Source organism: Limulus polyphemus, unplaced genomic scaffold (genome assembly GCF_000517525.1).
Source record: "Limulus polyphemus unplaced genomic scaffold, Limulus_polyphemus-2.1.2 Scaffold81, whole genome shotgun sequence".
In the NCBI taxonomy this organism is placed as follows: domain Eukaryota; kingdom Metazoa; phylum Arthropoda; class Merostomata; order Xiphosura; family Limulidae; genus Limulus; species Limulus polyphemus.
Window position 1 is genome coordinate 61,407 of NW_013665691.1, and position 11,600 is coordinate 73,006.

General features: G+C 32.8%; 1 protein-coding gene across 2 annotated transcripts in view; it reads right to left on the bottom strand.

Annotated features, from left to right (window-relative positions):
• The window catches only part of LOC106467513 (zygotic DNA replication licensing factor mcm6-B-like), a 53,538-nt gene that overhangs the window by 34,561 nt on the left and 7,377 nt on the right, over positions 1-11,600 (bottom strand). Inside the window, exons 4-7 of one of the 2 annotated variants that reach the window (XM_013927875.2) lie at positions 11,067-11,229; positions 10,305-10,444; positions 3,885-3,997; positions 763-908 (exon numbers count right to left, since the gene is read on the bottom strand). In XM_013927875.2, the coding sequence (XP_013783329.1) occupies positions 763-908; positions 3,885-3,997; positions 10,305-10,444; positions 11,067-11,229 (562 nt within the window). The remainder of the gene's footprint in view (positions 1-762; positions 909-3,884; positions 3,998-10,304; positions 10,445-11,066; positions 11,230-11,600) is intronic. The other variant, XM_022396403.1, reaches the window with a different exon arrangement.

The window sequence follows — 11,600 nt, forward strand, 5'->3', positions numbered from 1 at the left end:
CAATACAGAAATACTGACTTTTATAGAAACAAGGCTAACAGGATATGGTTTCATCAAGATAAGGCATCAAGTCAAATCTTCCATTCAACCATTGCATGCATCAAGCAACTGAAGAATGAAATGGGTGTTCATGCTACACCATATGCATACATACTAGTCAAACTGCCAGATAACACTATGGTTCTTTGTGCAATCCAACTTGATATTGGCTATGGGAAACTGTTACTCTCATATACAAGTTGCATTATGGAAACCACACAAAAAATAGTGGTGCACTTTGGACATGACAGCCTTATGTCAGAGACTTTTGCAATGTAGCAGGATTATTGTCAAGATTTACAGTCATCAAACAGAGCATGAGCAGACAGGGCAATGTGGACTGTACCAACATATTGAGGTTGCAAAATCATTGTAATATAATGTACCCAACCTGTGTACACTCTATATAAAAAACATTTGTTTCCCCAAAAAAGAACAACAGGACCTTTTATGCCATTTTTTAAAATGTGCTGTTGGGCTTTTAAATTAGGAATTTGATGGGATTCTGCTGAAAATTGGAAAATTTGGTAGTTTTAAAATAAAAGAATAAAAAACAACAACAACATAGTACTGGTTCATTTATTCTGACTATAATAATACTTTTCAAAGTTCAATTCTTCTGTCTTTTGTATCTCTGAAGGAAACCACCAAAGATTGAATTGTGTTATTATTTTCTTATATGGCTTCTTTATATATTTTGTGATGTCTCTAACTAATACTTACCTTTAGATTTGTAGGAGTGACAGCACATGCTAGAAATGCAAGTCTGTAAGACAGGTCTCTTACTCCCAAAGCTTTCAAACCTCTAACTCCTTCTGTTTCAAATCCTTCCATCCCTTTATGTCGTACACTGCTTTCTGTGCGAACACCTAGAATTGGGATATGTTTATCAGTTCACATAAATATATTTACTGAAAGCAATAAGATTCAGTATTTATGAAAGCTACGTCTTTATTGTTTTAACTTTTATATTGAATATAAGCTCTGGTATGAAAATTACTTTCATAAGGTGCTGATAATCAATACAACAATATCTCTATAGAAAATGCCTTTTGGACTAAATATTTTAAAAAATCACAGTAAGATAATTCTTTATGCTAATAGAAAGATAAGTTATTATTTTATTAAACTTAAAAATTAGTGATATATTAAATGTATGTCACTTCCACATATGATAATTTCATTAAAATTTTTTTTCTATATTGTTTCTCAACATAGAAGAAAATGCAGGTATACATTACAGGATTGGAAAGCTGTAGAAAAGGGCAGTTGTTTTACTAAGATAAGTATAATTATTTGAGATCTGATTAATCGAGTCATTGTTCAGATTGAAAAATTGAAATTGATTAAAATTATAATCTGTTTTGTTCTATTACTCCATATCTATTGTTATATTACAGTATATGTGGTAGCTGCACTGACATTTTCAAGGTTGCATCTAAACTGCAAACCTAATAGTCAAAATGACTTAAATCTAACATTACATACACATTGATAATTATAAAGTTTATGTAAAATTATGAACATTAAAACTGGGCAGATCATTTCCAAATGTATATATTGTTGTTAGATCTTACTATGTTTTTAGATGTAAATTGGGCTTACAAACCTAATAATGCTGATTAGCAGCACACTCTTAAACTTATAATTCATTTTTATAGTCTAAACTAATTTCCAAAGACAAAATAAAACATAACTTATGTTACAAGACAAAATGAGTGTTCCCTTTGTAATTTAACTATCAGTGTTGTTGTCAAGTATTCTCTTTGTACCTTAGCCACCAATGTTGACAAGTGTTTTCTTTGTACCCTAGCCCTATATACCCGGGCATCATTTACTGTGTATATCATGAGGTTTTAGTGATTTACATTTAAAATTTTATTAAACCACTTTTTACTTATGTTATACCAATTAGTATAGCATAAAATCTTAGCTAATAATCCATATTTTAATAGTATACAAGTTTTAACTTCTTAATTTTATAAGGCAATATTTAAAAAAATCCTGAATTTTCCCTAGTGTGACAGATTTTCTCTAAGCATCTCCTATTCTCTATTTTATTCACCACCCCTCCAATAAGTACGAAATTAAATGTATATTACTCATTATAAAATCTTCATTGCTTTGACAACAAATATTTTTTATAACTTTCAATTTTGTTTGGTTACATAGCCATCAAATAGAAAATCAGACCCCTCTTGCCACATCCATCTGTCACATCTTCTCTTTCAGGATTTGTTAGTAGTTCTTTCTTATGTTTAATTCTATATTATCTATAACCAATAGAAACCCAAGGTTTTGATCTATCAAATGAGAGATTATATTACGTTGTTTTCTGAACAGAGAATTGTCAATTTCTCTGTTAGTACAAGTTTCATTCCCACGGGAAAGATAATGATTAGATTGGATGAATTTGTAATGGCTCTTGTCGCATAGTTAGAAAGCCAGAAAAATTGTGATAGTTAGAGGAAATTGTCTGCTTTTTCCATGTTATTATTCTATATTCTTTGTTGCATTATTTAATTAAATAAAAATTATTTAATAAATTACTACCATTAGTATAAAAAAGTACGGTTAAGTGTCATCAACAGTCGACAGCAAAAAAAAAAAAGAAAGAGTACTTGGGTAAGTAATTTATTTCTTGTTTATTCATTAATTATTATTATAAAAGTTACTAAAATGTAAAAATATGGATCTCTTTAGGTTAGATTAGGAAAAATAAATAATATAAAAAAAAATTTCACAAGGCACTCATGCGAGCAGCTCGCGAGTAATGTAATTCAATAGAGTAACATGAGCTCCACATTCCCCAAGTGATTTAAAACTTATAATGGTGTGAATAGTAGTTAGATGTGGTTCAAAGGGCAACAAAAGAATAAAATTTAATTATAAATAGATGTATACTGTTACAAGTTTAAAGCTACTTAGGATAAACGAATGTAGTTTCATGTTACAATTTGAAGTCATTCTAGAAGGAAATAAAAAGTTAATTTAGTTTTATTTCAAATTTTATTTTTGTGGTTATGAGGTCGGTCAAATTGACCGATCCCGTATAGAGTTAGGGTAAAGAAAATAACAGATAAAATATAAAGTTTTACTGAAAACAAATATTTGAAATGTATTTAGGAGGTTTTAGAGATTATATAAATGAAATTTGAGATTTTTGAGATGAAGAAAAGTATTTTTAATCTTAACATGAAAATCACTTTGCACATGGACTATTCAAAAAGATACTCCACTATGAAAGACTTGTATGTGAAAGGCTTATAATGTTTACTGAAAGACTGACAAATTTTGTGAGGATATATATACTATATTAAAAGTTAGTAATATCAAATCTATAAAGAATTTAAACAAGTACAGAGAGGTCACATGGTCGGTCAAATCAATTGAGCCCCGTGTTGAGAGAGTTAACTACCACTGTTGCCAAGTGTTCCCTCAGTGTTTAAACCACCAGTGTTGTCAAATGTTCTCTTTGAAACTTAACCACCAGTGCTGTTGTCAAGTTTTTTGTTTGTACCTTAACTGCCAGTGCCATTGTCAAGTATATTCTCTTTATACCATAACCACTAGTGTTGTGTGTTCTCTCTGGACTTTACATAGCAGTGTTTCAGGGATTTATTTGGACTTCAACCACCAGTGTTGTCAAGTGTTCTATGTGTACTTTAACCCCAAGCATTATAAAATGTCTATTCCTACATCAACCACTAATGGTACTGAGAAGTGTTCTCTTTATAACTACTCCTGGAAACTACTACATCATACTTTAACAGGTCTAATATTAAATGTATTTTATTTTTCATCAGAAAAACAGTTTAAAGATAAAAGTTCACATCTCTCTTTACCTGGTGTTGCCAGCTGACTAATGTCAGGCACAACCACTAATGTTCCAGTGAAGTCACATCGATCTCCAGCCTGAGCCTTTTCAACTGCTTCTGCTCTCAAAATAACCTCAACACTTAAGGGAAAAATAAACAAGTTCAAACTTACAATTGTATTCATTATTAATGTTAATATACTGGCAAATGACATCTTTATATTTTGTAAAAATAACATAAGAACCTGAAAACAATTTATCTTTGTAAAAGATTAGAAAAGTTTTTAGATTTAACAAAAATATAGCAACTAAGCTTACACAGTAAATATAAATTTAACAAGTTTTGGTTTCCTAGTTGGAAACTAGTTCTATTTATTTATACACTGTCAAAAATTGTCACAACTGGATCCTAGATTGTCTTTTCCAAATCTTAAACTTGTATTTTCTTGTCCTATTGTCTTGAGAATTCAGCAACAGAAACCAAAGGCTTTTATCATACCAATCACTTGCACAATTTTTTAAACTTCAAGAATATCACCTCTTACCCTTCTCAAGAGAAAAAAGTTAAAAAGCTTTTAACCTATCCCTATAACATAAACTTTTTATCCCCAGAATTGTCCTAGTAGCCCTCTTCTGAATCCTTTACAATAAGCTATTATCCTTTCTAAGATAAGGAGATCAAAACTACACAGTATTCCAATTGAGGCCTAACTAATGATTTGTATCGAGGTAATTACCTCTTCTGACTAGTAATTAATAACAGAGCACTGCTGCAATGTCTTGAGTGGTTTCCACCACTATTTCAAAATCCTTTTTTTAATCATTCTACTGAGTGGGTTCCCATCTACTGAGTGCTTCAATAGTTAATTTTACTGTTCGGATGATTGCATTTGGAAACTGATGGACACAACATTGTGAAACTCAGTGCATAGACTAATTTGACCATGTGGAAGACAATGTAAACAGTAATATGGTGTGTTGTGATGACATCATGCTACCTTTGGGTATAAAAGCTATCATCCAAAATTATATTCAGGGAGTTTAGAATAATTACTGCAATGTGAACCATGTCATCTTCTTGATCAAATTGGTCTACATATGAAGTTTCACAACATGGTGTCTACTGGTTTCCTGAACACAGGTATCAGAACAGCAGAAATAACTTTTTAAATATCCAATATAAACTTAGTACATAAACTATGATAAACCAAATGCATTACCTTGCACTTATTATAATTAAAGGTTACTTGCTAATATTTCTCCACCTTACCAATTGATCCAAGTCATCATGCAGTACCTCAACATCCAAAATATAGTTAATGTCATCAGCATATATTACTAACTACACCCATATTAATATCATTAACGTAGATAAGAAAATACAAAGGTCCAAACATTGACCCCAGATGCACTCCACTCATGACAAAATTCTAGTCTGATTGGATTTCTTTAATAACCCATTACCTACTCTCATTCACAACCCTACAATCTAATTAACTAGTCTTTCCTCAACTCCTACTGATTAGATTTTTTTAGTTAATCTTTTGTGCAATGCTTTCAAAAAAGCTTTTTGACAATTTAAGTATACTGAGCCCACATCCTCTCCATCATCCAGATAACAAGTAACAGCCACCAAAAAAGTTAAGATTAATAAAAATTGTAACTGCTCATGTCAGCATGTAGGCAGTGGTAATCCATCAGTACAATGCTCTGTACGTATCATAACCAACATTAACACTGACCATTCTGTAGTTAAATTAAAGTTCAACAGAGATTATTGAGCTACCACTGCATTCACCTCCCTAGAAATCAAGGTGGTAACTTTATGATATACATGTATGAAAAGACAACATGAGATCACCATGTTAGAAGTTTATCAATGACATGTGTATGGTGTGTGTTATCAGAAATTATGATGGGGACAGCATAATCAATATGACAAAACTCTAGCTCAGTGGTTCCTAACCACCAGTCCCTGGACCAGTGTTGGTACACTGGGAGATTTTAGTTGGCAAGCAAGACATTACAAAAAAAAAAAAAGATTTAAAATATAGTTATTGAAATATATTATTTCATGTAATATAAAAGTACTTTGAAAAGTTAATATTGTACGAAGTGGTTCATGAAATTTTGGGATCGGAAGTAGCTGGTTCTCAGTTGGAAAAAGGATGGGAACTACTGCTCTAGTCCACCCTATACTGGGTATTAAACTCAGGTAGGTGAGAATGAAATGACATTATAACGAACCAATTTCTTGAAATATTTTACTGATGAAATAAATTCCTCTATATGTGGAACAAATATGCACAAATCCTGGAATTCTAGGTTCCATACAACGAAAAAACCTTTAAGAGAAAGAATAAAAGTTGACTGAAACACGTCTACGTTAAACAAGTGATAAGTTCAATGAAACCAATCACAGTGCAATAAGTAATCTCTACATACAGAAGTCTTAATGATTAATTCCAGGTGCAAGAGGGTCTACGTAGGATTCGACATGTCTTAGGTGCACTGATAGTTCAATTGATCAAAAGTTTAGCAATGAAACATTTGTCCAGTTGAAAGGTCATATTCAATGGAATGATGAAAAGATGACTCAATTAATAGGTAACAAACAATGAAATAAAGAGAAGTCATGATCTATAGGATATAAAAAAAAAATGATTTCTCTTGATATTACATTTTGGAATTAATCTAAAGGGTAGATACAGATGGGAATTTGACTTTAATGTGAATTAAGTTCAAACTAGGAGGAAGGCTCCAATAATTAATCAGTCTTAGTAAACTGTATAAGAATGTTTTTAAAACTTTTCTCAGGGAATTGTTTGATTATAATAAAACACATGTGAAAGAACCAAGTACAGATGAAAAATAATACAAGTTATTTTTTAAAGAAGTTGTTAGAAGTTGCCTAATTATTTTGAGAAACCTAAAATGAAAGAAAATTTGCAATTTATTTGACTATGCAAACACATGACTGAGAAAGTGTCCCTGCTTTGAATCAAAGTATTCTTTGTGTACTATGAGAAATGTAAACAGTAAAATGTCAGCTGTGAACAACAAAAAAAAAGTCGTAATTGGTACTCTTACTGGATGACCATGTCCCGACAGTGATTTATACGTCACTAATGTTTCTAACGAAGTGAAAGTTGAGGATATCTGTGCTTTTGTAGAATATAACAATTGTTACGTAATAGATCTACGGAAAGTTTCACCAGATGACTAGCATTATCAAGCTTTTCGTTTCACTGTTTCCAAAAAGGATTTCGATACACTGAATCAACCAATTTGGTGTGGGTGTATACAAGTCAAACGATACTACCTGCCTGTCAAACCAAAGCGTGACAAAGACTCTGTAACTGCTAGTAGTTTAGTCATGTCCCGTCTGATTGTATTCTTGTTAATAATGTCTCTCAATTTTACCTCATATAACTGTAAGAGCTTTTGGCCCGGAAAGATTGACTATATTCGTGAACTGACTCGTAACCACGACTTCATCTTTCTTCAAGAACACTTACAGTTAACTAGTCGACTGTCAGTATTTACAGAAAACATCACTGGGATTACCTCGCATGGTATATCAGCCATCAATGACTCTCATTTGCTCGTAGGGAGGCCACATGGCGGATGTGCCATCTTGTGGCAATCATCTCTGCAACTTGTCATTACACAAATAGAGTGCTTGAACAATCGTGTTTGTGGAGTAACAGTGTCGTTAACCTCGGGTGAGCTGTTATTTGTCGCACTGAATGTTTATATGCCTACCAATTCCACTGGTAACCTGGATGAATATATTTCTGCATTACGAGATATCTCCTGTATAAGCCATATAAATGGATATGACAGGATTGTCCTATGTGGTGACTTTAACACGGACTTCACCCAACATAGCTCACTTCACACGTCAGCATTGGAAAGGTTCCTACAGGACAAGGAGTTATATCTGACCAGATCATACATTGGTGAACATGCATCTGATTACACATTTGAGAATGTGTTTGGTGATAGGTTAAATATTGATAATTTCTTTGTCACTAATAACATGTTGGATTGTCAGCCTAAAGGTGTGATATGTCATGACGTGCATTATTTTTCAGATCATAGTGTCATTTCCCTTTCTATGGTTGACTCATCCTCAATAGAACAATTTGTACCTGCACACGTCACTACACCGCATCTGAGATTCAAGTATCATCGTAAGGTAAAACATTTCAAATCCCTAGCAGATCAGCTATAGTCTGAGAACCATGACTTATGGAAGGAGATGAAGAAGTGCAACAAAACTTCTGAACCTGTTCCTTCTACCACTGATGGTGCTACCAGCAAAAGAGAAATCGCCAATGTATTTGCTCGTAAGTATGAGCGTCTGTATAACTGTGTCTCATACGAAGAAGAGGATATGGCCACCTTGGTATAGGAACTGGATGAGCAAATTCTTCATCACTGCTGCAGTGACCAGTGTTATCACGGCCACTTCGTTATGACTGACCTAATTGTTAATGCAGTGTCCTGCCTTAACTCTGGTAAGAGAGACGGTGACTGATTATCTCCTACCGACCATATCAAACATGGAGGACTGGTATTAAGCACACATTTAACCATTTTGTTTATAATGATGATGTGTCATAGTTACGTCCCTGGTGATATGTTGGCATCGAACATCATACCTATTCCAAAAAGTATGAGAACATCACCAAGTGGCTCAGGTAATTATAGGGCCATTGCCTTAAACAGCCCATTAAGTAAACTTCTTGAGCTTTTGATATTAGAAATAAATGCTGAGTCACAGGTTACAACCAATCTGCAATTTGGTTTTAAGCAGAAATCTTCGACTACACAGTGTACTTTTGCTGTAGAAGAAGTAATTCAGTATTACTTAAATAATGACATGTCCATGTTTTGCATGTGAGTCGGGCTTTTAACCATCTTCAGTATATCAAACTGTTTAAACGATTACTTGAGAAAGGTTTATGCCCTTTAACATGTAGAGTACTGTTACTTATGCATACAGGACAGGCAGTGCGGCTTCGCTGGGGAGAGATTCTTTCAGATTCGATATCTGTGTCCAAAAGTGTCAAGCAAGGCAGAATTCTATCACCTGTGCTTTTTTCGATCTATGCTGATATGTTACTTACTGAGCTACGTAACTGTGGTTAGGATTGCTGCATTGGCAGAACATTTGCAGGAGTGATCGCTTATGCGATGACATTATCCTTTTAGCTCCGTTGAGAACTGGGTTATTGAATATGTTGGAAATTGACGAACAAATAGGCAAAGACCTTAACATTAAGTTCAATCCAGTGAAATGCCAGTTTCTGAAATTCAGGTGTCCTACTTCAGTTAGTAATAACAATGTAGAATAGCCTATACTGTTCTATGGCATGATGGTTTCATTAAGCGAATCAGCTGTACACCTTGGTCATTACATCGGCTTTAATTACAGAGTAAATTCCATTCAGAAAAGCGTGAATGAATTGTACCAGAGATGTATTTCGTTACTATCTAAATTTTCACACTGTTCATATGATGTGCGATACAGTCTGTTTAGAACATATTGTATGTGTTCATATGGATCGAATCTTTGGGATTTTGATCATAAGACAATCGAAAGTTTTATTGTGCATGGCGTAAATGCATTCGTCGCATTCTCATGGTGCCAGATGACACTTACTGTGACTTGTTACCTAGAATTGTGGATGATCATCCTGTAGAATTTCAAATGCACAAGCGTTTTGTGAACTTTGTGAACTTCTGCTGTTCGTCTGAAAACGAACTTGTCAGATTATGCTATAGAATGGCTGTAAATGGCAGTGGATCTCCTGCTGGGAATTCCAACAGTCAAATTTGTTGTAAATACAATCTTCACCGGGAATTTTTACAGAGATTTCTTCAATGTAAAAAGCCCCAGACTGGCCCAAGAGCCAGTGCTATTAGAGACTATCTGCTTCAGGGAGACATCAGGAGGTGATGACAAGGTAGATATAAATATTATTATTTCCCACCTGTGTACATATTAATTATCTGTAAAACTACTGATGTCTGTAACCGTATTAATTGTATCTATGAATGGTACAAATATATATATAAAGAAAAAAAAGCTAAAAACTTTGCTCTGAAGATGAACTGCACAAAGAAATATATATGGCTGAGAACCAAGGCATAATGAGAGTAGTGACTGTAACCTGACTGTTCAAGATTTTCTCATTATACAGGTACTGTGTTTTCAATATAAGCCCATGTGATAAACATTTCATTAGATTTAAAGGTGATCAAAAGAAAAAAGGTACAGAAACAGTATACTTATATATAAAAAAAGTTATATATCAAAATTCCACACTTCTTAAACTAAAATTACTTACTGACAGGCAGTTAGTTATTTAGTTATATGCAATTTTTTATTTATTTCTCAAATGTTTACATCAAATCATAGGTTATAAGATTTAAATACCTTCTTGGAATACTGCCCCGAGGAAGTTCTGCCTGTGTTTCTTGAATACGAATTTTCTGGAAATCTACAAATCTAGAATGGTTTATATCCAACATGAACCTTGCACGGTTGCTGCAAACTGGATTTCGACAAATTGTTGGCTGAAATCAAACCAGAAGTTTTCATATAAAATTCTTATTCTAAAACTACTTATGTGGAAAACATTAGTACTTTTATATAAGACAGGGTAATACTTTAAGCTGAACTATAAACACAACACCAAATAATACAAGTTCTATACATATATAATTAATTTATATAAAACTGTTCCATAATATCTTGACTTGCTTAAATCAATGATTACATCTGCTAAATATATTAAAATAGTACTTACATTGATTCTACAAGCTAAAAAATATATTAAAAACTGGAGTGTTCCAAAATTAGAATGAGTAATTTTGGCTTGTACTTTGTTCCTAGTAGAATAAAGAAATTCAGAAAGGACATTTTTGAACCACCTATAACAGATACAAATTTTACATTGGCTTTTCTACGAGTTTTATACTTATTCAAAGAAAATCTGTAGCCATCAACAGAACATAATGTTATTTTCCATAAAATAGAAAGGATTTAACATAATTTCATGCTAGTAACATTGTTTTAACTTTTTGGATTCTTTATATATATATTTACAGACACACTATATACACGATGTACATATATTTTTCCCCATTCCATAGTTTATTTTTCTATTGATGCCCATATAATAAAATAGCCAAATACCTGTGTATATTTGAATTGTTGTATAACATCTTTAATAACTGTCTGACAGTCAAGACAAGTGAATGTTCCACTAACTAGTTCTGGATGGACAGGGTGGGTTCGGACAACTTGACCGGTTATGCGCAAAAGGCTACCTATTTTTGTTGTAGTTAGCTCTCGAACCCTGGAAAGAAAGTATACAGTGGAAACAAGAAAAATGTACATTTATTACAATTAATAAGCTAATCAATTTCATGAAGAAACCTTTGACTGAGAAGTCATGTAGATGATTGAAATCTTTGAATTTCTTAGTGTGTTTTTTGATCCAGACCTTTGGATCATGACTTTTTCAGCTCTGTGGACCATTTCTACACGAGAAAAATGCTATAAAAGACTATGTATTTTCAATCATATATACAATTTATTTTATTCTCAAGTGCCCTTCCAAAACACTTTGCCCATCTTATTTTAAGAAAGCATTATATAGACAAAAAAACTTATTCTTAAGACAAAATGTTCTTATGAAGAGAAATAACATTTTCACACTTAATTATG